Genomic DNA, 27,379 nt, shown 5'->3' on the forward strand with positions numbered 1-27,379 from the left:
TCCGGCGTGTGGGCAAGGCTGTGTGAATTGGCAGCACGCGGGAGCCCTGTCCCCTGGGGCGCACTATGCACCACGCACCTCCTTCCCTGTGATGACTGCAATTGCATCCTCTCCCCCCGCCCTCCTTGCGCGCTGCAATGCATGTGCCACGGTTTAGATGACGCGCGCGCCAGCCCCGGGCTCGCGTGGTTCAAGCGCGCGCTGTACACACCTCCTCTCCCCCCGCTCTTGGGAGAGGCGGCCAGGTCCGCGCGCGCGCCCTGGCGTAGTTCCTCGTTTGCTCCCCCCCTCCCTTCCCGAGCAGGGGCCAGGGCTCTGCGCTGATTGGCTGGCTGGGCTCGGCCAGGTGTCGGGCTCGGCGGCGAGGAGAGGCAGGGTAGGGCGAGGCGCGCGGAGCGGGGTGGGGGGGGGATGGCAGGAGCCGGCTGCAGCCGCAGCGCCTTGCGCTGCAATCGCAGCCTGTAGGCGCTTCCTGTAGGGAGCGGCTCCAGCGGGGAGCCCAGCGCTGCCCCTTTCCCCAGGCGGGAGCAAGCGGCGCCCTGCTGCCCTGTGCTCTTCCCTTCTGGGATGCTGGCTGGAGCTGGGGGCACGCCGACCGGCCTCAGCCAGGAGTTCCCTGCGGCGTGCGGGGGATAGGAGTAGCCGGGGCAGCGTTGGGGAGCAGCCCAACAGCAGTAGCGAAGGGAGGGTTTTATTGCATGACAGTCCTGGGTCTGATTGCTTCTTAAACCAAAACAGCGGGACAGCCTCCCCCCCCCCCCCAATCCTTACCCCTCTACAGTGCATCCAGAGGGGGAAGGCACTGAAGGACTTGTTGACCCAGCAGGATCAGCTGTAGCGGGAGTCGGTGTATTTTTGCTGGCGCCTGTGAGAATTGATCAGTGAAGTTACTGCCCTGCTTCCATCTTGCGTTATTCTGAGTGTGAGTACTGACAATTGTCCATCTCTTTCCCTGCAAGCCCTCCTGCTTGCCTGTGTACGTAATGCAGGGGGAGAGGAGATGTGTCTTGTGTCGGGATTGGTATTTGGATGCAATTGCTCACTTGGAAACTGCTGAATGTGGCTTGCATGGAAGCAGCTCCTCCGGTTCCAAATTTGGTGCTGGACTGATGTACAGTAGTTTCACTAACTAATGTGACACCCGGGTAGGGTGTCTAGAGGAGAAGGGGTGGGATGATTGGGGGGGGGGGGGATATGTGTGACATAATCCTCTGCCTGTATTCTCCCAATTCTTGCATCTGTCTCTTCCGCTTACCTTGCGAGTCGCAATCCTGTTCAGTGTGGAATTTGCTCTTTTTAACTTTCCTTTTAAAATAGACATTGCAGGTGAGTCCTATATCTAGTGACACCAAATTGGGTTGACGATAGAGAAGGATGTAGGCTGAGATGTCACCCCCTAGGACAGAGAAGGAGAAACTGAGAAAGAAGGGATGATGGCAAAGCATAAAAAGGGGAGGGAGACTGGGATTCTTCTAAGGATCTGAACTTATTTTGCACTACTACTAAAGGTCAAAACCAGACTCAAGCCATCCTCATTCATTTACACAGCTATGCATTATTTGTAGCTATTATTTTTCTGTGGTTCTTGGGTCTTTCTTCTTTGTATGAGCTACATGATGTTTATATGTGTATTATAATGACCTATGATATGGAAATAGAGAGGAAATACTACCCAAGAGATTGTGTAAAGGGAGGGACATATTTCCCAAATGAAATTTACAACAGCAAAGCAGTTAGATCCTGCTGTCTTTCCCACCTTATAAAAACAACATTAACTGGTTGAACAGATCACCTCTCTTCAGTGATTTAATTTTACCTTAAAATGTTAAGATTTATTTAGTTTGATTACAGGCCACATGTCCGAATAGCTTGGCAGCCTTTTTAGTGATATCGTTATTCAAACACTGTCATTGTAGTTATTAACAGTAAATAGAATATTTTACTTTTGATGAACTAACTTCTCTGAGGCCATTCAGGATTGTACTGTAAGATGTGTAGCACACTCTCACTGCGTCCTTTTTGCCAGTACACCACATAGCACCATTTTTTTTTTTACAGCTGAAGAGCACACACATTCCTAGTATCAAGGTCAGTATATTGTGACTACTGGGGAAAATACCATATGGCTTAGGTTAACTTGCCTTGGAGAATGTAATTTAGTAGTATTGAGTTTGTTTTGTGTTTTTGTTTTAGATTAATGTAACCAAGTAAGAACTATGAAGCAAAATATCTTAGTGCGGGTGCCTCATTAAGAATATTCTCATGGATGTAAACAGTGCTTAGAGACTTACATGGAGAGATATGTGGGTTTGTTTTTCTTTTAATCCCCTCCTCCTTGTTTTGAAAATGTGGATAGGTGTCATCTTGACCGTTCTGGAGCCTAGAATCTTTTACTACTAGCACATCTGTAATATGGGGACTGGTAATAAAGGTCTCCTTTACTTTCCTGGGAATATGTCTCAACCCTATTCTAGAAGAACTGTCTATAAGTGATAGGATAGTTCAGTTTCCATATTCACACAAATCTTTGTAGTTGAGACCTTTTAAAAGGCACACAGAACTAGGCCCTGAGAGCATTCATGTGCAATGCATACATTATAAGGTATGCTTGGAAAAAAAAATAGCTGTTTCTGGGGACAGGTGCACAAGAACTGCTTTGTATTCCTAGGAAGTCATTTTTTAAAACTGTCTTTTTATACCAACTAATGTTCCTGATGAGCTATTTCTGTCATAATTTGCAGTGCATGGAAGTAGAACAGGACCACAGTCTAGAACATGCCAAAATGAGGATAACTAATAATGGTTTCAATTCCCTTGCTGCCCAGACTTCCCATGCCCATGAAACTACTGTTAGAAATAAAAGTGAAGTCCCAGGAAGTGAATAATAGTTAAGTCCCAGGTAGACTACAAAGAGCTACAAAAGGATCTCTCGAAAACTGGGTGACTGGGCAACAAAATGGCAGATGAAATTCAATGTTGATAAATGCAAAGTAATGCACATTGGAAAACATAACCCCAACTATACATATAAAATGATGGGCTCTAAATTAGCTGTTACCACTCAAGAAAGAGATCTTGGAGTCATTGTGACTAGTTCTCTGAAACCATTCACTCAATGTGCAGCAGCAGTCAAAAAAGCAAACAGAATGTTGGATACCATTATGAAAGGGATAGATAATAAGACAGAAAATATCACATTGCCTCTCTCTAAATCCATGGTATGCCCAGATCTTGAATATTGCATGCAGATGTGGTCGCCCCATCTCAAAAAAGATATATTGGAATTGGAAAAGGTTCAGAAAAGGGCAACAAAAATGATTGAGGGTATGGAACGGTTTCTGTATGAGGGGATATTAATAAGACTGGGACTTTTCAGCTTGGAAAAGAGACGACTACGGGGATATATGATAGAGGTCTATAAAATCATGACTGGTGTGGAGAAAGTAAATATGGAAGTGTTATTTACTCTCTCTCATAACACAAGAACTAGGGGTCACCAAATGAAATTAATAGGCAGCAGGTTTAAAACAAAAGGCAGTATATATATATATATATATATATATATATATATATATTTTTTTTTGCACCATGCACAGTCAACCTGTGGAGCTCCTTGCCAGAGGATGTTGTGAAGGCCAAGACTATAACAGGGTTCAAAAAAGAATTAGATAAATTCATGGAGGTTAGGTCGATCAATGGCTATTAGCCAGAATGGGCAGGAATGGCATCCCTCTGTTTGCCAGAAGCTGGGAATGGGCGACAGGGGATGGATCACTTGATGATTACCTGTTCTGTTCATTCCCTCTCAGGCACCTGGCATTGACCACTGTCAAAAGACAGGATACTGGGCTAGATGAACCTTTGGTCTGACCCGGTATGGCTGTTATGAATTTTACCAAGTGCTTTGAAAAATTATTCTTAGACAAGACTTTATCACATCTGAATTAGAAGAAAAACTTAGTTTAATGTGCTCAAATCAGGGAATCCAGATAATTTCCATCCCAGAATACTGAGAGAGCTGACACCTGAAATTGGTAGTCCAGTGTGACACTATGCCCCATATTCTTCATAGAGATATTGTGATATGAATATGGCGTGACTAAGATGTGTTTTGTGCATGTGAGGTATCATTGGAAAGGTTCTGATTTGTTGAATGTGATTATCCTATTTGTATGCATGTATCATTTTTGTATCTAAATTTAGGAATATTGACTATGTATCAATTACAAAAGTGTTTGCATCTGGGGAACACCCACTAGACAAAATGCAATCAGTCTGGCTGTTCAGGTGGGGACAAGTCAATGAACCATTAGGGAGGACAATAGGTCTTTGAAGATACTAATTTCCCACCTTCCTGGGAAGCTTCAGAGGGCCTTTGACTCATGACTGCTTTGACACTGCAGGGTCGCATGAACATGGCACCTGGTACTGGACTCCATCTTGGACTACTAGTATTTTTCCATCAATGGGCGGGTGGGTATCAAACTGGGAAACAAAGGATTCTCTCCATATGTAATCCTGTTTAAGGCAGGGAAGTTAATCAGGGTTCATTCTTCCCTGAATCCCCACCCAGGATGACTGCTGGAAACATCTAAGAAACAAAGACAAGCAGCAGGGGGCAGGGGTGGGAACGGGACTGAGCCTAGGCTGGAAAAGGTATCTGGGCTGTGAAAGAAATACCCAGAGTTTTAAGTTGCAAGCAAGAGCAGCTTGTCTTCAAGAACCTCTGCAATCTGCCTAAAGAAACATTTAGGGTGAGAAATTACCACTTGTAGCCGGTTTCTTTAGTGTATTAAGCTTAGTTTGCATGTTTGTTTTATTTGCTCAGTAATCTGCTTTGATCTGTTTGCTATCCCTTATAATCACTTAAAAGCTATTTTGTCTAGTTAATAAACTTGTTTTGTTTTCTCTAAAACCAGTTTGTGGATTTCGTAAACGGGAGGGAGAAAGCTGTGAATATTTTCCTCCGCATTGAGGGAGGAGACGAATTTCATTTAGCTTATGCTGTATAATTCCCTGTGCAGCGCAGTACAATACCATTTTGGGTTTACACGCCAGAGGAGGTATGCACTTGAGTACTGGGCAATTCCCATGCAGAACTGATCTCAGTGTCTGTGTCTTTCTGCAGCTGGGTGTGTCCCTACTTGTGTGTATGTGCTAGAAGGATCTTGAGGGCCTGGCTCAGCAAGGCAGTGTAAGGGAGCCCAGACTGGTGTAACAGGCGGGTTCATTGGTACCCCAGTACATCAGGTGGCACCCCGGAATGTGGGGGACAGTTAGGTAACCTGTCACATCAGGTTGTAAGGATTTTAAAATAAATTTTGTCTATTTAGGGGTAGTATTTTAGGATTGGAGAATAGCTAATGTACCTGTATTTAAGATAGGTCTGTAATTGCCTGGGTCACTTTTTCCTCTGTTGTTTTGACTTCAGTAGTATGTAAGGTTTTAGAACAAATTGTGAAAGAAAAAAATAATTAAATTCATAGAGGTAAAGGGGAAGTAAGGCAACATGGGCTTACCAAAGGTAGATCATGCCAGACTAATCTGATTTCTTTCTTTGAGAAAACAACTGATTTTTTAATATAAGGGAAGTGCAGTAGATCAAATTTATTTGAACTTCAGTAATGCATTTGACACGGTACCACAAGGGAAATTATTAGTTAAACTAGGTAAGATGGGGATCACTGTCAGCAGGATAAGGAATTGGCTAAAGGGGAAAAAAGCAACAGGTTCTGCTGAAAGGTGAATTATTACATTGGAGGGAGGTTACTAGTGAGTTCCTCAAGGATTGGTTCTGAGGTCAATCTTAGCCAATATTTGTATTAATGACCCTGGCACAAAAAGCTGGAGTGTGCTAATGAAATTTTCTGAGGATACAAAGTTGGGAGTCATCTTGAATACAGAGGAAGATTGGAGTATTAGACAGGAACATCTGGATGACCTTGAAGACTAGAGTGACAGAAATGGGATGAAATGCAATAGTATAAAGTGCAAGGCATGCACGTAGGGTATAATAATAAGAATTTCTTCTGCAGGCTGGGGGCTTATCAGTTGGAAGCGACAGATGAGAGACCTGGGGGTGTGAGTCGATCACAGGGTGACTGTCAACCACCAATGTGATGTACCTGTGAAAAAGACAAATGCAATCCTACAATGTGTCAGGTGAGGCACTTCCAGAAGATAGAGAAGTATTAATGACATTGTACAAGGGACTGCTAAGACTGTGTACAATTCTGGTCACTCATGTTCAAGAAAGAGGAATTTAAATTGGAACAGGTGCAGACAAGAGCTGCTAGGATGCTCAGGGGAATGGAGGGCCTGTCTTATGAGAAGAACTTGGCTTGTTTAGTCTTGCAAAAAGAAGACTGATTGTTCTATAAATATGTGGTGGGGGGTAAATACCAGGGAGGACCTAAGAGCTATTTAAGGTAAAGGACAACATTGACAAAAGAACAAATGGATATAAACTAGTCATGAACAAATTCAGGCTGGAAATTAGAAGAAAGTTTCTAACCATCAGAGGAGTGAGGTTCTGGAATAGCCTCCCAGTAGGAGTTGTGAGGGCAAACAATTTACTTAGTGTGAAGGGAGAGCAGGATAACTTTGAGTGGGATTGTACAGGGTTGCTTTTGATTGTGGGGGGCAGGGCTCAACAGCTCTGGAGCTTATTTCTGGTTTGTCTCTCACATCCCTAAAAGTTCATGCTTCAGGGTTTCAGCTGGTCACCTGCAGGGATCTGGAAGGGATTCTCCCCACCCCCAGTGTATTCTGGAAGTTTTCTGTTTGTTGTATCTTCTTCCACTGAAGCATCAGGGACAGCCACAGCTGGAGGTTGGACATTGGTCAGGGAGAGCCAGGGCGCTGAGGTGGCATTGAGCATTCTCTCTCCCAGGTGCTTGGCTGACTGGTTCTTCCTCATGTGCTCAGGATCTAACTGATTACCCATATGTGGAGTTGGGAAGGAATTTTCCCACAGCTCAGACTGACAGTGACCTTGGGGGTTTTTCATCATTTTTAGTGGGTGGAGCGGGTCACTTGCCAGGATTATCAGGGTATGTACCTATTCCCACCTATTCTTGCCTGGGGTACGTAATAATCTAGTCTTCTGTGGGCTGTAATACTCTGGTCTAATTTTGGTTGTTGGATTTGGTATGCGGGTGTTGGGTGGCCTATGATATACAGGAGGTCAGACTAGATGATCTGGTGATCGTTTCTGGCATTAGCTCCCACCATCCCACTGCAAAAAAGTCAGAGCTTGAGTGCCAACTGTACAGGGTTCCATTGTCATCACCCTTAGATCTTGTAAGGGGAACAATGGGTACAAGAAATAGGATGTTTGAAAGAGGGTGTTTCTTTTTTAAAGTGCGTGGCTGATGTTGAGGAAAAACTGTGTGTGCCTAAGACGACATCATTGTTCATAAGCAATTCATCCATGTGAAAATATGACTCCTGTACTGCTGCCAAGATCTGCAAGGTCTATTGTGATCTGATGAGTAACTGCTGGCTGCACAGTTAAAGCTGCTTTAACGAGCACACCCAATTCCCTTGCTGTTTCAGAAATGTGAAGGGTCAGATTCATACCTTGGACAAATGCACACACTCCCATTGAAACCAGGGGGCAGAATTTCTTCCTTGAAAAGGAGGAAATGTGGATTTAATTTGCTTGAATAGTCTAAATAAGTCCCCCAACCCTTCCTTAAGATACTTTCTCCACCTTCCATTTGAACCCATAGATCCTACCCTTGTTTACCTGGTATATTTCTGTAGATTTTTGATAAGCGTAGCTCAATCACAAGTAAAGGCTGTTGGCTTATGTGTGCACTGCTAGCAACCTGAAGGTCATTATGTTCAGGCTGCATACTAATTCATCCAAATTTCTTATACTCACAAATTTGGTTTCAAAAGGAGTTCATTGAATACTATGAAGAGGAAGACAGATTGGGCAATTTGAATGAGGGAGCAGTGTACTACCCCTTTGTTCAAACCATTTGAGAAATTGAGATCCAGAAGAGCAAAATAGAATGTGAGCAGTGTAGAAAAGACAAATGCAGCCGGATTTGCGGTGTGCTTTAACTTCTCATATCCTTCTGTGGGGAGCAACGCACATGCAACACATCCAAAATTTCTCAGAGGGATTATACAGATATAACTGGTGGCTTACTGTAGTCCATTATATGTGGCTGAGAGGTGATAAAGATCAGTGATTGTGATCTCATGTTTATCTTTACTGAGTTAATTTCACTTTCAGCTGAATAAATTAAGGATTGTATTCTTTGAAGAATGTTTGTTACAATACTTTGATTTGAACTTGGGATAGGAATTGCATCAGTGGGCAGCATCTTAAATATTTGATAGACAACACGTTATTTTCGGAGTAAGCTGGTTTAGTGTCCCTATAGTAGCATAGATGAATACATTTTTTTTTTTAGAAGACCACATTAGCGTTTGACAGGTCAAGCTAAAATCAGCAATATATCAATGATAGGTTTTTAGATTTCACAGAGATTATACTGGGAAAGGGAACACATTAGATTTCTGGGCCAGCATCATTTCAGTAGCAAAGATGTGTGTGCGTGTGTTTGTGAGAATATCATGCTAACAAAGGGCTTGGTCTTGCAAATCTTTACTCACAGGAGTAGACTGCAATTTGGTTAAAAGAAATGAGATCTCTTTACCTTCTGTTATTCATAAACTTTACCTACTGCTACTTATTTAAATTATGCTATTATTGGTGTTTGGCATTCTCATTGTTGCAGCCATTACTGTCTCCTGGCAGGCTTCAATATAAAGCATTACCTTGTAAAATTAATTTGGCGTTTTTCATTGAATGTCATATTTCATTTTGAAGCTTTGTCTGTTGAAATGGGAGAGCCAGAACACTGAGCAGTTTGATCTTACAAATGGCACTCTTTTAATGATGTGTTCAATCATCATTGACAGTGTGCCCACAGTGGTCATCCAAGTAGTCTTCCTGTATGGTTCCTTGGTACCAGCCAGGAGGGGAACTGTAGCCCACCCTGCTTATTGGAGTTCCAAATTCAAACCCTACAATATAGCAGTAGACTGGATTGCCCTCCCAAGACTACTGTTTCTGCCGCACAACCACCATCTTTCTTATGGAAGATACCAGAGTAAAACACAGTTCCACAGTTTGGCACAGTCCCAGTTGCTGCATCTGTTCCCATTTAAGGGAGGTCTAGAGCCTTCATAATAGAAAATAAGACACAGTCTCTTCTTGTGCCAGGAGAAATCCCAGACTCAGACCTTCATTCAAATAGGAGTTTTCCCATTGACTTCAATGGGCTTTTGAGCAGGGCTGCAATCTTTTACCTTCATTCTATAGAGAGGCCTTTTCAGGGCCAAAAGAAAATAAAGTCTTCTTTGCTCCAGAGAAGATACCAAACGGGTTTTCTCTCCTCTTTTTTTCTAGAATGACATCAGCAGCATTTGCAGCCCATTTTCCTCCAAGAAACACCCAAACTTTACTTATAAAACAAAACAGCCAAAAACCCCACCTTGAACCAAACACAGAGCAACAAACACCTCCATATTGTTTTAAAAAATAAATAATAAGAGAACTCTGTGCAATAGCCTTTCTGTTGTCATACTCTGGCAGCTGTTTTCCCTTCTCTTATGAGGCTAACTGAGTCTATCTGCTTCTTGTCTCTGCTTATAGACAAGACCATAGTCTTCCTGGTGTGCAGCACCAGTACTTTTTGACCTGGCCATTGTCTGTGCTCCTGAGGACCCAGATGTGTACTGTATATCCTGTCACAATGACGTCCAAAACTGCAGAGCACAGTGGTCTTTGACCATTTAAATCGGAGAAAATAAAATGAAAAAGAGCCAACTTATTTGGTGCAATCCATCCTAAACTTCTGACATATGGGTGTTCAACATACTACTCAACATTGCTTATAAAGAAGTAACAACTAATATATTCTTAAGCACATTGGGGAAGTGCAGTCAACATCAGCCTCATGTGTGGTTGACTCTAAAAAAGGAGAAATGGGGCTCCAGATTCCAGTGGTACTTGGTGAAACTCCTGGAAAGTTGTGTCTCTACATTTGTATCCCTCTATCGTAAGTGTGTTGAAATTTGCATAACTCATCATGGAGTGGACTCTGATCAAATCATAGCTTATGTCTTGTAGAACAAGGGTCTCCATAGAGACACTAAACTTAAAAAGTAATCAGAATAGATTTTGGAAGGATTTAATAGATCATAGACTGGTGACACTGCTGTTTGTCAATGGCTCAGTGAAAATCTGGCTTTATCTAAATAAGAAAGCAGAACTGGAACACACAAGTGCAAATCCAAACAGTGATTCAGGAAAACTGGAATCTTTCATTACCTGAGCTAATACCAAATACAGATACCAAATACAGAGGTCCATTCTTGGATCCAGACAAGTTATATTTAGTGCAGGGCCTGAATATAGATAGTGTAAAGCCAGACTTGCTCCTTTATCTTCACACTCTCACCTGGAGCTGGATGAGGGCTTCAGCTCCTGAGTTCAAATTAGAATTGCCTTAGGAGTGCCCTAATTTGTGTCCATCTGCTGCCAATGGACCCAAAAAGTGAGAGATTACCAGAGCATAGCATCTCTCTGGCCATAGCAGGAGTAAGAACTGGCTTGTGAGGTTCTTGTATTTTTTTTGTACTGAATTGCAAGCTTTTAATTTTGGATAATTTGTGTGCTTTTTAGATGAATGAAATTATTGCTAGATGAACGGCATAGCATTCATTTTGTGTTTTGATGTAATAAAGCCATTGTAGGGTTTTTTCCAGAAGAGGGTGGGAAATCTACCTCACCCTTCAAGGATGGGGAATATTGCAACAACTTAGCTACAAGGGCTTGATTTTGACCATACCTACACTAGTTTTGCATTGGCATAAACCCGCTAACTTGTAATTTATACTGGTGTAAGCAAGATTAGAATAATTCCATAGGTGTTATAGTAAATGAAGAAAGCACAGGTTTGTGATATTATCTTTGCTGTTTGTGTTTGTGATTATCTAATTGTTGCAAATTACTGAATTTTACAAATTAAGTTTTCCCGTCAAAAGTATGAATTAGCAAAGTTTTAATATAGTAAATTTGCTCTTTATAGTTGGTACTAATAGAGTATACTATATCATGATGGCAAGGCAATATCTGTTGTAGTAATGACTTACTTTCCATTAAAACCAAATTTTTGGCTCTCCTCTAAAAGTCCTTTGGAAAAGTCTTTCCAGCTTCATAAGTGGTCTGTGGCCGGAGGTCAACTTTTGGACCAAATTTTACGTTGTTTGACAAGCTGCTTTTAGGAAATAAGACATAACATACTCGTGAATCCAAAATGTATTGCACTGAAAAAGTTTTAGTAAGCTGTGGCCTGTGAAGCAGAGTATTTGCATATTATGTTGACGACTATTAAAATGTTTGTAAAATGAAGCTAAATTATACACTTGGCTATGTTACATTGAACATATATTTGCATGCATTGATTATGATGTGGCTTTTGAGTTAAATAATTCAGAGGAGCAGCATAGTGTTATAATGATTTTCTCCTACTGTGTTCAATTGCACAAAATTACATCAATATACATTATGTAATTTAATACAAGGTAAGGTAATATCTTGTATTGGACCAACCTCTGTTGGTGAGGGACCAGCTCAGAAGAAGAGCTTTGTGTGACTCATAAAGCTTGGACAGAAGTTGGTCCAATACAAGATATTACCTCACCCACCTTGTTTCTCTAATATCCTGGACTGACACAGCTACATATACACTGCATACGTTTTTCAGAAAGTCACTCTTTCTTTTAAAATGCTTTTTATTCTCAGATCATTAAAAGTATAGATGATAAAAAAGGAAGACTTACTGCAGCTTCACAGCTGTACCAATGCTTGGGCATTGTGAACATGCTGAAGTGTTTCCGCTGATTTGTGGATTGTTTTTGCCTTAGTAAGGTGCTCTTTATAGACTTAGTATGAAGCAGACACACCTGAGAACCTGTTAGGACAGAGTGGGATTAGAACAGTTATTTAACTGTTGACATAAATTTGCCAACAAGCTGATGATAGTCACGCAATAAGTCAGAGCTACCATATAATTAAAAAATGTAGTGCTCATCTGCATGCTCGAACCATTAGGCCACGCTGCCATTTGTACCCTGCAACAATTTACATAATGGCTGTTGGCTGTCCATTATTGGTCAGGTTATAATATGTGAATTGCACACTATCAATCAGTGGCCTCTTTTCTCTGTGCCTGTCGTCCAAGAAATAATTGTCTATCCATACATGGCCATTACTGTTTTGTCTCTCTCCAGTCTCTTGCTCATGACTGGAAACACATCAATCATTCCTATATGATCAGAAGATTAAGTCTTATAGGTTGACCTATTATGTATTCTTTCTTATGATTCTTGTTGCTAAGTAGCAGAGGCTAGAGAAGTACAGTACAGACAATTAAGTGATAGATGAACACAGTTTGCTTAGTTCAGTGTTATAAAAATGTACAAGATGAAAATGGGAGAGATGAGGTGAGATTATGTAGGGCCTAGAAAGTTTAGTAGTGTAGAGGTAAAATACACTGAAGGGGCCAACGTTCCCTTGTTGTTGTTCTGAATTTCTGCACCTAATTCTCATTACAGTTGCACTACTGCAACTCCATTGACTTCAGTAGCATAGTTGTGGAGGACAAATTAGTCTCATGACGTTTAAGGCCAGAAGACACAACCAAATCATTTATGCTGACCTCCTGTATATCACAGGCCACCACCACCAGCCAGGACCCTCACACTGAATCCAACAACTTGATCAATAAAGTCAAGTTTTATACTGAGATTACATTTATAATTGCACTGACTTCACGGGGAGTTGTGCTTGCATTCCAATTGGCAGAATTTTGCCTGAAGGATTCTGTGTTTGTATGATTTACTAGGAAGGCTCTTTTCATATGGTATTAATTTTTTCTTATAAAATTAGGGTTAGATGATGAAAATAAAATCCTTCAAGCCTGATAAAGTGTGCTTTGGTTCGTCCAGTGCAGTGTTTCAATTCATCTTATATAAGGGGGAAAAAACTATTACCTTTTGAAATGGCTCATAGAGATGCATGTTGTTTTTCATGTCTGAAGAGGAGTGGCATATTTAGGTGAAATACTCCTTGCTCTTTTTCATGTATATTTACCATCAACTGACATAAAATGTTTTGTTTTAGTCTCTCCTGTAGAGAAAAGGTTAAATGATTTCATTGGTCTTTTATGCTTTTGATCTCTCATATTCAGTAAGGAAATTAGTGAAGGATGTGGAGGGAAGATGTATCAGAAGCTCATATTAGTTTCTTAAAGAGGTTATACAAACACTTCAAAACATACAATACTAACCTTTTTGTCTTCTGGTGTTTTGAATGCCTGCCATTACTATATACAGTGGCACACTTTTGTAGATTAATGTAGGGTAAGATAACATAGTAATGACAATAACTTGCTCTAAAAGGACAACCAATGTATTTTACTGACTATATAAGGATCATTTCACCCACCAGTGGAATGAAGTTAACTCTGCTGTGGAACTCAGCATCTATTGAATATCACAAAACAACCTTATACAAGAATTTTGGGTAAGAAGTGAAAAAAAATCTTTCCAGTTCATACTACAGGGATTTTTAAGCACGGAGAAAGTGTAATAGGATTTAGTCAAGACTATTCATAACAACTTTATTCTTGTTAAAAGTGATATAAGATCACAATGAGTTGGATCTTTGTTTTTTATCTCATTTGAAAGATGGTATTCCAAATCCTCAGCTAGTGTAAATGACAAAGCTCAATTAAAGTCAATGGAGCTAGGCTGATTTACAACACCTGAAGATCTGGCTCAATATTTTCTGCAGCATATTGTCCCGTCAATATCCCGGGACATTGGGCCACTGCCAATTCACAAGGGAAGAATGCCTAAGACACTGTTCCCTGTGGCATCTAGAAGTTCCTTGGAGGTTTCCCTTCCAAATAATTGCTGACCAATCCTGAAAGTGCTTCAGTTATGGTTATGATATTCGATGGGATCTTAGCCAAATGTGGAATGGCTGCAGAGTAATGTTCATTCAATATCTTTTTAGTTCAAATTTATGCTCAGAAAGTATGCTGCAGTAATCCCGAATTCAAAGGTCCCTCTTCCTTGCAACTATAACTTATTTTTATTCTTTCTCCTCTCTGTCATACGCACAAAAAGCAAACCCACACTAAAACAATCTTGTTTAAAGACTCTGTATTGGTAATATGATTAGTTGTTTTTAATTAGTAAATGTTTGGAGACAAACACATAAGATGTGGGGAAGAGCGCTTGTCTGCAAACAAGGTAGTCAATCTATCTTAGATAAATAAGGTGCTGCTTATAGAATTTGGAGGGAAAAATGTAATTTTTGCTGAGAACTTCTTTTACTGTTGAAATATTCTTCCTAAAATTGATGTAATTTCCAAAAAATAAATGCAAGACAGATGGAACGGCCTTCTTTAGATCCTGACAGTCTACCCTGGGGACTGATTCCCTACCACCAAGCAATGCAGCCTCAAGCACAGCTTTACTAACAAATATTTCTTCTAGCAATTGCTCTATCAGGGAAATCCTAAAAGAGCTCATGTTGCTGAACAACAAGGAAAAATGATAGGTCTCAATTCTAAAGCAATAACTGAAATTTAAACTTTTGATGAATGCTTTCAAAGTGCAGGCGGCAGGGCTTGAGGCAGTGTACGGACAGAATCTGGAAGGTACCAACACTTCAGAAGCAGCAGCAACCTATATTTTTAATCAAAAGTGATATTCTACTGCAGAAGCAGGTATTAAATAATTAGACCACCTGAACCATTGCCCCAGATTGCCCAAGAAGAAAGACAAGACACCAAGAATGTGGTTTAATGAGGTCACAACTTAACACATCTGGGAAACTATGGAGCAGTAACTTGTCCAGCTCCAGTTAACCTTTCTTCTGTAATTTATGCCACCTAGGAAGAGCTGCCCTGAGGCCTTCCCTATTTTTAACCTCATCCCAGCACTGTTACTGAGACTCTCTGCAAACCCCTCCCCCCTGGCAAGGTTGAAGGGATGAGGGGGGAGAATAGATGGGCCTACGCTTTACCAGGCATTGGGGTCCAAATACAAAGCCCCAATGCACTGGTCCTGCTCTAATTCCATGGGAGGCGTAGAGGAGGTGTTGTTGCTCCTGGGCGCAGAAAATGGCATCACAGGCAGGGGAAAGGGTGTATACACCCTCGCCTCAGACACACAGAGCCAATGGACTTCTTCTGTGCCCTCTCTCCAGCTAGTTGGCCAAGGAGTTTGATTTGTATCTTAGAAATACCAGGAATGTCAACTGTAGACTTCCCTAATTTTGCTGGGTGTCTTGGAGAATGTACGGTTTTAACTCTCAGACCTTAAAAATTAAAGGGTAGGTGGAGAGTTTGAATCTTTAACATGGCCTTCCTTTGGTGTATCAGTTGGATCTTAATGTTAAATAGATGTATTTTTAAAACAAATGTTTAAACAGTGTGAATGAAAATCTCTCTTAGCGTGTACTATCCGTATTCATAGGTGATACATTATTCTTAATAGCCTAGAGGCAAAAGGTATGCTACAGTGGTAGTGATGTTACTTGACAAGAGAAGGTACTGAAAACTGTCTGGACTAATTAAATTCTTCCTTTTGAGAGCTAGAAGATGCTAATTTTCCAATCCCGCGTCACCAGCTGAAGTCTAGCAACGGAGAAAAGCTGAAAGCTACCAAACAGGAGTTTATGGAGGGAGTTACTGCTGCTTTTCTGTTTGCATCCAAAGTACATTTTTCTTTTAAAAAGATATAATCTTTTTTTTTTGATGTACGATCTGACAATCAATTTGCTCTAAAAGTTGGGGAAGGAAATTTCTATTTGCAGTGAAGAAAATCATATATTTATGATAAGTAAATCAGTTTTAGGCCTTGTTCACTGATACACAGTCTTATACCTGTTTAGTTAAATCAGTGCAAGTCCCAGTGTAGACTTTTGTAGAGTGTCATATTTTGATTCATCTTATACCTTTTTTCTGATTTACTTAAGCTAAATCAATATAGGTTTATATCAGTTTAAGATATCCACATAGCTTTTGTGCCAATTCAATTACATCAATTTTAAATCATTCTTTTACTTATACCAGTGCAACTTTGTTTGAGAACAATCATTGTGAGTTAAGAGCCAAAAAGAAAGTTAGGAAATCTTTGAAAATTAGGGAAATTTTAAAATATCCAGAATCTTTGCAAACTTCTTGTGTGATTGATTGCCCTGAGCTTTCCAGAAAAGTTTGAGCTTGAGATGAAAAGTGGCATATAAAATTTTATATTAATAGTTTTTTGGTGAAATTAAGATAGAGGTGTGTGAGTGAGTGAGAGAGAGAGAAAATAAAATAAAATAAAATTGGAGATGGATTAGTCCCTCCCTTAAACCAAGAACCAAAGTAGGCAATAGAAACATTAGTCTTGCCATTTTCAAGGAACACTCGCCGTTCTGTGTGATAAGCAAACTAAACAGTAACTTGTTTAACTTGAGCACATAAGTCTCTTTTTTTGGTATGGCTATTTTGCTAGATATCATTTTCTATGGCTGAACTGTTTTTTTCTGAATTGTTTATGGTTTAGCCCTTATGTAATGGCAATCTTTGCCTGAGACTAAGTCCAAACAACTTTACTATGATGTTATGTATGGTTCGGATCAGTATTTCCTGTATTTCCATTTCTCATATCCTGTTTTTGATTGTTACAATTATGAAATACTAATAGCCTAACCATACTTTTTACAGTTCTTGACAAATATTTTTATTCTGTTGAAAACACAATTCTATGAAATTCTATGAAAACACAATTTTCATTCTGTTGTGTTCAAGATATGGGATTCTGGAACAATTAATAATTCAATTGTAACAATTTTAGATTCATAACTGTGTGTGGGGAAAATACTAAAGAATATTATCAGATGATACCTGTCCTAGATGACAATACCGTGCTTCATTGTAATAAGGGTGTTTGATTTATTGACCCTCAGTCCTCTAGGGAATGTCTTTTGAAAGTTTGGATTTTCGCATTTAGAGCTGAGATTTAGCTGAAAGATATATTACAGACTTATGAAGGTAGACAGCTCCCTATTGACCAGCCATCTAAGCAGCTTCCTGTGCATAAATTAAGTTATAACTTATAAATTATTCCAGTTATTTATGCTTTCAGAATGCTTTGGTGTCACTCACAAATCTTTCATGCCTTTTATGGTATTCAATATAAGGTCTTGTCATGACACGTTTGAAAGACAATACCATAGGCCTACCTTGTAAAGGCATTGAATCATAGAAATGTAGGACAGGAAGGGACCTTGATAGGTCCTCTAGTCCAGTCCTCTGCATTGAAGCAGAACTCAGTATTATCTAGACCATCCCTGACAGGTGTTTGTCTAACCTGTTCTTAAAAACCTCCAATGACAGCGATTCCACAGCCTCCCTAGATAATTTTTTGTTCCAGTGGTTAACTACCCTCACAGTTAGGAAGCTTTTTTTTTTTGTCTAACCTAAATCTCCCTTACTTTTTGTCCTGTCCTTAGCAGTTAAGGAGAAAAACTTATCACCCTCCTCTTTAAAACATCCTTTTATGTACTTAAAGACTGTTATTGTGTCCTCCCTCGTCTTCTCTAGCATAAATCAACACAATTTTTCTAGTCATGTTTTCTAGATTGTTAATGATTTTTATTGCTCTCCTCTGCACTATCTCCAGTTTGTCCACATCTCTCCCAAAGTGTGGTGCCCAGAACGAGACACACTATTTCAGTCAAGGCATTATCAGTGCTGATTAGAGTGGAAGAATTATTTGTCATGTTTTGCTTACAGCACTCCTGCTGGTGCATCCCAGAATGATGTTTGCTTTTTTTGCAGCACTGTTATGTTTCATATTAAGTGTGTGATCCACTATAAGCTCCAGATCCTTTTCTGCAGTACTCTTTCCTAGGTAGTCATTTCCCATTTTGTATTTGTGCAATTGATTTTTCCTTTCTAAGTAGAATCCTTCTCATTTGTCATGATTGAATTTCACCCTATTTATTTCAGACTACTTCTCCAGTTTGTCAAGATCATTTTGAATTCTAATTCTGTCCTCCAAAGCACATCCAGCTTTGTATCATCCACAAACTTTATAAGGGTACTTTCTCTGCCATTATCCAAATCATTTCTGAAGATATTGAATTGAATCAGACTCTGGACAGATCCCTGCAGGACACCACTCAATGTACTCTTCCAGCTTGATTATGAACCATTGATAACTATGCTGAGTACACTTTTCCAACCACTTGTGTCTATGAGAAGGTCACTTGAGACCATATCAAAAGCCTTCCTAAAGTCAAGATATATCACATCTACAGCTTCCCTCTATCCACAAGGCTGTTTACCTTGTCAAAGAAGGATATTAGGTTGGTTTGACAGGGTTGGTTCTTGACAAATCTGAGTTGACTCATGGACTTTAAGGACCATCGTGATTATCTAGTCTGACCATCTGCACATTGCAGACCACAGAACCTCATTCACACCCTTCTGTAATTGTCCCATAACTCATACTGAAGTTCACAAATCATGATTTAAAGACATCAAGTTACAGAGAATCCACCATTTACTCTAGTTGAAATGAGCACTGACCTTATTTTTTCCTAGGTGCTTACAAATTCTTTGATTATTTGCTCCATTATCATTCCAGATACTGAAATTAAGCTGACTGGTTTATAATTCCCTGGGTTGTCCTTATTCCCCTTCTTGTAGACAGGTTATATATATTTTCCCTTTTCCAGTCTTTTGGGGTCTATGCCATCCTTCACGAGTTCTCAAAGGTAATTGCTAATGACTCAGATCTCTTCAGCCTCTTCCTTAAGTATTCTAGGATGTATTTCATCCAGCCGTGCCAACCTGAAAACATCCAATTTGTCTAAGTAATTCTTAACGTGTTCTTTTTTCTATCTGAGCCTCAAATCCTACCCAATTTACATTGATGTTCACTGTTAGTTGTCCAATTGCTGCTAAGTTTTTTTGATGCAAACCGAAACAAAAAGGGTATTTAACTCTTTTGCCCAATACAGTGTTTTCTGGCATAATTCATTAATATTTTAAATTGTTCTGACATTACCAGAGAAAAGGTGTTCTAGAATTGCAAAGAACAGTTATCTGGAAAGCTGTTGTTTTTTGGAGGTTGGCAGAAAGTGGGCAGGTCATGGTTTATGGATGGAATCTAATATAAACCTTTCAAATACTAATTTGGTTAAGTTTCCAAAAACATTGCAATGAATATTTGAAGATAAAATTTGGTGTAAATATGGCAAAAAATTGTTGACTGTTGTCTGCTTTTTCTAAAGCAGTGAAAGTTGTTTGATTTCTAGCTGTTGTGGTAGGTGCCTCAGAACATTGCAAGCCCTACCACAGAGGCTCTTCCTGGCATTTGCTGAAATTGCTTGGATAATAGCTTTACTTTCTTTTGGACTACTTCATGCCTTCCCCCAGAAAAACTATGGAAGTGAAATGTTAATTGGGAAATTCACTGGGTCTTATCATGGGGAGGTTCTGATTTCTCATTCCTTTGAGAGAGGGGTTTTCAGGCCTCTGGAGGCAGGTATTTATTGTGATTCGGTTTGTGTTCAAGTTGTATTTGGTGTGTTCAAATTCAGTTCATATTCAAGCCATCCAAAAAAAAAATGGTTGTTACTGGTTCAAATCAAATTTCAATCTTAGTGGAAATAAGTTTCAACTCTCCTTTTTAATTTAAAATTGAAACTATTTTGATTTTTGACCATTTATTTATTTTTTGAGTTTTCCTCGTATTTCTGTTGTCAAATAAACACGATTTTTTTAATAAATAATTTGTTTGAATGAACTAAAATAACATCTTCTAATATTTGCTCTGTCATGTTGGAACTCTGTGGTGAAAGGATAAATTTCAGGCCTGAAAATGTTGTTTCAACACTCTTCTGTGTTGCTGACCCTGCCAATACAATTTCTGACAATTGATAACAGCTTGATCATGCCATCTTTATGACATTCCCAGCAGTTCAATATGTTTTCTTTCTTACTGAGACGTGGCTTATCAGCAAATGGACCAAGAATTGGCCCAATCCTTATTTGGGCTTTCCTTCATTCAGGTATATTTGTGTTTGGAGATTTCATGAGCTGTAAGATGATATTCCGATTCATCATCCAATCTTTCAATTTCAGAGGTTTCTGACATTGATTCTATGACATTATTAATTTTTACTTATGACTGAAGCATTTCCAATTTTGTCCACGTTTTGACTTGACTTTGTCCCTTTCTAACAGTAGGAGTTGATATCTAGGATCAAGGTATACACATGAGACAGATATAATTTTCAAACAGATTTTTTTCTTTTCTCTCCCCACTGAAGCCAGTAAGGATTCAGTAAATGGAGAAGAGACTTTTGATGTTTCCAGTTGGCATTTTAATTAGGCACCATAAAAGTCACATGTGGTCAGTTTTTCATATTGAAGAATCTTATCACTTTAGCGGGTTTCAGTGCAATTGTGATGCCTTCAGTGACACTCCATTCTGCTCATGGTTTGAGGTGGCCATGTCCTGGCAGAAATCCCTGCACTCCAAGAGTCACTCAAGTATATTATAAGTTGAGAGCCATTTGGCAGGACAAACTAAGAGTGGGTTTTTAAATTTAATTTAATTAAATTTTCTAAGTTCTACCAATATTGTTTGTTTTCTCATTTTTTACAGACATATTGAGCTTTATGAATTATACCAGAGATTGTACGTTTTTCAGAGAGTCTTCAACTACAAGGTGTAGGCAAAATAGAAAATTCCCTTCAATGTTACACCCATGGCCTCAGCACATATATTAAGGCTAGCTGCTTCAACCATAGGAGTCAAATCATTCCAATCTTGCTCCATATCTTCTTCTTGAACTTCTTCCCCAAAGAATAAATAATTTATCCTTCACCTGAATTTGTTGTTGTTCTTCTTCCATTTCCTGGTCCTCAGTTGTTAACTTCACTGCTTTCACTATGTTTTCTCCATTATCTGTTGTAATGCTACATATACGCTTAGGAGTGATTCCATACATACCAACAACTTTAAGAATCATTGATTTTAAATATTCAAGAGATGCATCTTTCCTTGATCTCTTTCAATGATAGAGTCAGAAGAGCAATTTGTCCTGCAACAATATGCTGAATGTTACTCTCTTAAAATGGATCAGCCAAATTGTGTGGCACAACCCTCTTTCAAAGAAATTAGTCTTCCTTTTACTTGTTTTGTGATTCCCCCTCTTGAATGGTGGCTGCTACAGCAGTAACTTTGTCTCGTCCATCTTCAGCATTTCAATGCAAGTTTTGTCCCCAGCCCTTCCAGAATGGGGTCAACAATTTCACAAAATCCTGAATCCTCTATTAGGTTCAATAGTCCTCCTTTTTACAGTGACTAATTCTAGGCGAGCCTCCAGTAAGGTAGCTTAATCAATTGTTGTTGCAATTGCCTGAGTTGTGAACATGGAATCCAAAGTATCTTGTGTTGTTGTAGACTTCTTGATGTGGGTTTGTCTGGATTGTTGTTGTCCTTTTGTCATTTTTCCCCTTAAGAAATTGCAGATTACTCCTCAGGGTGGTGTCTTTGAATGTGCCTTTCCAGATTGGCAGCATGGTTCCCTGACACGATTCTGGTTTCTGAACTGGACAAATAGCTATTTTATTTACATGGTCATATTTGAAGAACATTCTTATGGGATTTTTGTTGTTTTCTCCTTATGATTCTCCATTGCTGTAATAAATTACAATAGAAATATAATTACTATAAATAAACCAAAGACATTAGCACAGCCCAGTTGCATATTTCCAGAATCTAATAAAGTATGGTTGTGTTTTAGCCGAGAAGCAATTCAGAGAGGGGTGATCTTGAGTCATCACCGATCCATGCGAGTTCGTTTAACATGCAAACTTTTGCAGAGCTTGTTCTCACTCCTCTAATCAGAGCCTGTCATAACCAGCTGCAGTAGGTGAAGAGAGAGAATTGCTTGGGGATGGGGTGGGGTGGTTGGAGATGGGTATCAGGTATTGCCCTAGAGGGTGGGGGGTTGGGAGTGAAGCCTGTGGCCTACTTCAGTGGGGAAATAAGTTTGCGGCATGGGCCCTGCCTCAAATGGGGCAATTGGAGGGAGGAGCTTCCCCAGGGTTTGGGCATGGGGGCGGAGGAGGCCTGTCTAAGGGGGAGAAGGGTTGGGGAGCCATTACTTTTTTTGGGAGGGTGGGGGCGAATAGTTAACTTCTGGGACCAGGGAGCATTCCAGCTCTGCTCTCAGAGATGGTTCATCTGTTGCTGGCCCCGTTGCTGCCTCATGTGGTATACAGGCAGCTCCTGTGCTTCTCTTCTTCCTCCCTACTCTTGTAGGCTGACCTTCTTCTAGTCTTATTCTCATCTCATTTAGGGTTGCCAAGTTTCTACTTGCATAAAACCGAACGCCCTTGCCCTGCCCCTTGCCTCACTCCTTATCCGAGGCCTTGCCCCCCGCTTACTCCATTCCCCTCCTCTGTGGCTTGTTGTCCCCACCGTCACTCGCTCACACATTTTCACAGGGCTGGCTCAGGGGGTTGGGGTGCAGGAGGGGGTGGGGCCGGGATGAAGGGTTTGGGGTGTGTGTGGGGGCTCTGGGCTGGGGGGTGGATCCGAGGGATTCGGCATATGGGAGGGGGCTCCGCGCTGAGGCAGGGGGTTGGGGTGTGGGAGGGGGTATGGGTTCTCATCTGGGGGTGCAGGTTCTGTGGTGGGCCAGAAATGAGGGGTTCAGGATGTGGGAGGGGGTTCCCGGCTGGGATGGGGTTAGGGTGTAGGGGGGTGAGGGCTCTGGGGTGGGGCTGGGAATGAAGGGTTTGGGGTGCAGGAGGGTGCTCTGGGCGGGGACTGAGGGGATTGGAGAGTGGGAGGGGGATCTGGGCTGGGGAGTCGGGGGTGTGGGCTCTGGGGTGAGGCTGGGCCTGAGGAGTTTCGGATGCAGGAGGGGGGATCAGGGCTAGGGCAGGGGGTTGGGGCACAGGGTGTGTGTGAGGGCTCCGGCAGGGGTACAGGCTCTGGGTGGGGCTGGGCATGGGGTTTGGGGTGCGGGAGGGAGATCAGGGCTGGGACAGGGTGTTTGGGCGCAGAGGGGGTCAGGGGTGCAGGCTCCAGATGGAGCTTACCTCAAGCAGCTCCCGGAAGCAGCAGCAGCCACAGTTTCTGGCCAATGGGAGCTGTATGGCTTGTGCTTGGGGCAGGGTGGGGGAGTGTGCAGAGTCCCTTGACTGCCCCTACATCTAGGAGCCGGAGAAGGGTCATGCCACTGCTTTCAGGAGCCGCGCAGAGCCATGGCAGGCAGGGAGCTTGCCTTAGCACTGCTGCGCTGCCTACCGAACATTTAATAGCCCAGTCAGTGGTGCTGACCGGAACCGCTGGGGTCCTTTTTTACCAGACATTCTGGTTGAAAACCGGACACCTGGCAACCCTAATCTCATACTGGGGCAGGCCTTTTCAGTTCAGTTCTGGTTCAGTAGGTAGGTAGGACAAAATTATGGTTTGGGTTTGGTTATGGTTCAAGTTTTTAAAAACAAACAAACAAACCACAAAATTCCACAGTTTGAACTGGTTCTCTGGTTCCAGTTCAACTTGCTGTCTGGCAGGGGCAGAGATGAGGCCCTCCACTTGAAGTGTTTTTTTTACATATTTTTTAATTGCTTTGGGTACTATAAAAAGCCCTAAGATGAGTGCTGCATTGGGTCTCCTTAGATCAGAAAGAAAAAGCGTACAGGACATACCCCTCCATGCTGCTACACTGAACTGTTCTCAGACTGCTGCCAGCAAGTTTTGCTGAGGACACTCGCTTCTCCTAGGGTAGGTGTAGAGGGCTAAAAGCCTCAGTGTCTCATTGTGCAGGTTGTGTGTTTGGGACAGAGGGAAGGTTGTCTGCTGGGAGAGGGTATGGAGCTGCACGGGGGAAAAGCCCCTCTATAATCCATCGTTCCACTGGCAAACTCTTGCAGCTTCTGCTGAAACTTCCAGCAGGTGTTAATGGTCTTGGTGTGCGTAGAGGGGTGCAAACTGTTAGTCTCTGTTCTTGCCTATGTATATTAGTAAGATTTTGCCTCTATTTTAACATATTCCCTCCCCTGCTATGAAGAAAGAGTTGGGGAAAAGGGATGATATACGGTCCTTTGTTTCCATGGCACTAATTTTCTATTACCTATTAAAGTTAGTAATTTTATTTTTAAAACGTCCTTTTGATAGGAATTTTCCTGTCATTTGTTTAAAACTTATAAATGTTTGGGTTTGCTTTGTGGTAACGCACAAAGGACCAAATCAGGATCACAGCCTCATTGTGCCTAGTAATGAACAGATACACATTAAGAAATAGTTCCTCACCCAAAGAATTTGTAATCTAATTTCAGACATCTATTAACAACGTCTTTGATTTCATCTAGCATACCATTAATTACATCTATTTATATTCTGAGTGGCAAAATAAGAGATTTTAGTTAGTGAATATGAAATTTCAGCAATAGCCTAACAAGTAGAAAAAGATAAATGATATTCTCTTTCCAGGTATATGAAGTTCCCTTTCAAAGAACTGAAAACTAAAGAATTGGAGAAGATAAAATACAGTATAAACAAATGCATTTTCAATTGAGTATTGGCAACAAACGGGCCATCTTATTTTGGAAAATTATTTCAGGATGAAATGTAGCACGTTTCACATTTTCACCGCTTGCTCTAACACAAAGGTCACTTAATTCCACGCCATAATTTTATTTGTTCAGAGTATTGCTCAGATATATCTTTGGGCTATACACATTCTTAGAAGAGATGGTTTTAAACTTGTAATAGATACAAAGCTGCTGAAAATTTTAGACATAAGAATTTCAAAGAGTTTTTTGTAAATTTTTATATGAAATCATTAAGAATGCAAAATGGATCTTCAATGATTGGATACTGTGGCTTCCATTAAAACTATGAATAGCATGCATGGTTTCTGGGTTCCCTTACTGGTAAAATTTTCACAGGAGCCAGTGTTGATAGTTGAACTTACCAATTTATTAAACAAAACAAACAAAAATGAAAACACACAGACTGTTGGGCCATCATTTCCCAAACAGGTAGGTGCAGGCTCTCGGAATTGCCTTTTTCACAGCCCCTTCTCTGTTTCATGTTTAGGGCTTTTAGAATGCTTGACCATTTCCTTTTTGTCCCATCACCCACTGTCTGTTACATAACTTCTTGGGGGATACTGACAATATCATGATAGGGATAATCAAAGTGCTTAGATAATGAGCTCTAAACTAATTTAGTCCCTTAGGTAAATACATTTCAATATATTTTCTTAGCTGTAAAACTATTTCATCAGGTTTTGAGGTCATTTTTGATTCCATGTAGAGAAAACTGAACATCTGCTGGTGATGAGGAGGAGTTTGTTCTTTTCATAGGTGATTTTTGGGATGACTAGACTGGAGAGCAAATTTTGTATATTGTGGAGCTGTTTATGCAATTTTTATTTTAAATTCTCCTCTCCTGTTATGTATATTGATGGCATAATCCTAGATGAATGAGATCCTCTTCTTTCCTCCTTTGAGTTTTTGTTTTGGCGTGAGACATGTCCAAAATTTTGTGCTGATGATCAGAGGAGTTGTAGTCTTACAGCCTTGTTGCTCTTTGTTTGCCAGCAAATCTGTTTTTTACACTTCTTATTTTTAATTTGAATCTGTTTTGTACTTCTGTTTCAAATTTAATGATTTTTTTTGTTGCTATCCATTTGCAGAAATTCTCATATCCAGGCCTCAAATATTTTATTGAATTTTCCTGTTTTATGTTCTCTCAATCCCATTATTTTGATGTTTTCTCAACTCCTATGCTTTTCTAAGTCTTCCAATTATTTTGTTGGGCTTTACACTGTAGTTTTAGTTCCTAATGGATCTCATTAACTTGTCTGGCATTATCCTGTAAGTCCGATGCTCTTTGTCTCAGTTCTTCTGTTTCTATAGATATACTGATGATTTACTTGTTCAACACTTCAACTTTGTTTTCCAATCTTCAAGGCTAAAGTGAAATTAGTAATTATTTAGTGCATTGGTTTGTGGTGAACCTTCCACTCTGAGTGTTTTCCTTTTTTCCACGTATTTTTGATGCGGAACAGATTTCTGTTAGGAACATTATTGAATGGCAGTTTTCTGAAAAAACATTTCTAGATGGATTAAGACCAAACTGGTAACTTGAGGTATTTAGTCCAATAGGGCAAGGCTTTCCAGAAGCATGAATCTCACTCCTTCATTGGGATCTCAGTGGAAATTGTTAAAAAAAATCTGATGCTTTTCTTGGAAATAAAATTGTATTTTATTGGTTTCCAAAGTCTACATGTAGTTGATTTGATTTTGAACTCTTGGAATTTCTAAATTTCTTTTTGGTCACCGTAACATATTACTTGTAGGTAGAGTAGCAATGTTGCCACTTACCAAGTGATAGAAATAATATTTGTCCATTTTTGAAAATAACTTTTGAGGTCCTATTTGAAATCAGGATGGAATGAATGAAATTAACTGTGGTGCACAATCCCCCTAAATGTTTGTGCAGGTTAGAGGTTTTAAAAAAGAATAAAATACAAAGAGATTCTCTTGTCCTCTGATGTTATGGCCACAATAGTCCTTTATTTTATGAATTCATTGAAGTCCACACAATGCTTTCAAGTTGTTCGCTTGGTACTTTGTTGCCTTTTATGATTTCAGGTACTTTTTTTATTGTTTATATCCAGGATAGATCAAATAATGGGGAGGAAACTGGATCTATCTGGTTTGACAGATGATGAAGCAGAGCATGTTCTTCAGGTGGTCCAACGAGATTTCAGCCTTCGCAAGAAAGAAGAGGAGAGGCTGAGGTAAGATTTTATGAAAATATATTTTCATTTTGATTGTCCTGTCTGGGTAATGAAAAAGATGCATACTGAACAAACTGGAGGAACTTGGCCTTTCAGCATCCATAATAAATATTTTTCACATTATGAAGCTGGATGTATTCAGCACAGAATATTTATTGTGGTTTGTAATTATAGCCAGATTCAGTTATTTGATTAAATACCATAATTGATTTATTTTTTAAAAGTGTTTGAATACATTTTTTTCATGGAAGTGAATAGGAGAAGTAAGCTAGTGTGCGTGCGCGAGCTCTCTCTCTCTCTCACACACTCTGTAATATACAGTATATTGTGCCGAAAACTGTTGTCTGACCAAATATTCAACTTCTGCTTTCAGTCACACAAAATCAGTAAAAAAACAAAAAGAGCCCCTTGCAAAGCAAAGCAAACTAAGTGTGAAAGACAGTT

General features: G+C 40.2%; 1 protein-coding gene across 7 annotated transcripts in view; it reads left to right on the forward strand.

The window, feature by feature from the left end:
* Positions 1-407: 407 nt before the first annotated feature.
* MYRIP (myosin VIIA and Rab interacting protein) overlaps positions 408-27,379 on the forward strand; it is a 348,446-nt gene continuing 321,474 nt past the window's right edge. For 3 of the 7 annotated variants that reach the window (XM_073333102.2, XM_073333109.2, XM_073333110.2), the window contains exons 1-2: positions 25,106-25,166; positions 26,813-26,935. In XM_073333102.2, coding sequence (XP_073189203.2) covers positions 25,126-25,166; positions 26,813-26,935 — 164 coding nt within the window. In that variant the 5' untranslated portion in view covers positions 25,106-25,125. Of the gene's footprint in view, positions 923-6,035; positions 6,163-23,814; positions 23,908-25,105; positions 25,167-26,812; positions 26,936-27,379 lie in introns of those variants that run through there. The other 4 variants (XM_073333104.2, XM_073333103.2, XM_073333105.2 and 1 more) reach the window with 4 other exon arrangements.

This window comes from Lepidochelys kempii, chromosome 2 (genome assembly GCF_965140285.1).
Source record: "Lepidochelys kempii isolate rLepKem1 chromosome 2, rLepKem1.hap1, whole genome shotgun sequence".
In the NCBI taxonomy this organism is placed as follows: Eukaryota; Metazoa; Chordata; order Testudines; family Cheloniidae; genus Lepidochelys; species Lepidochelys kempii.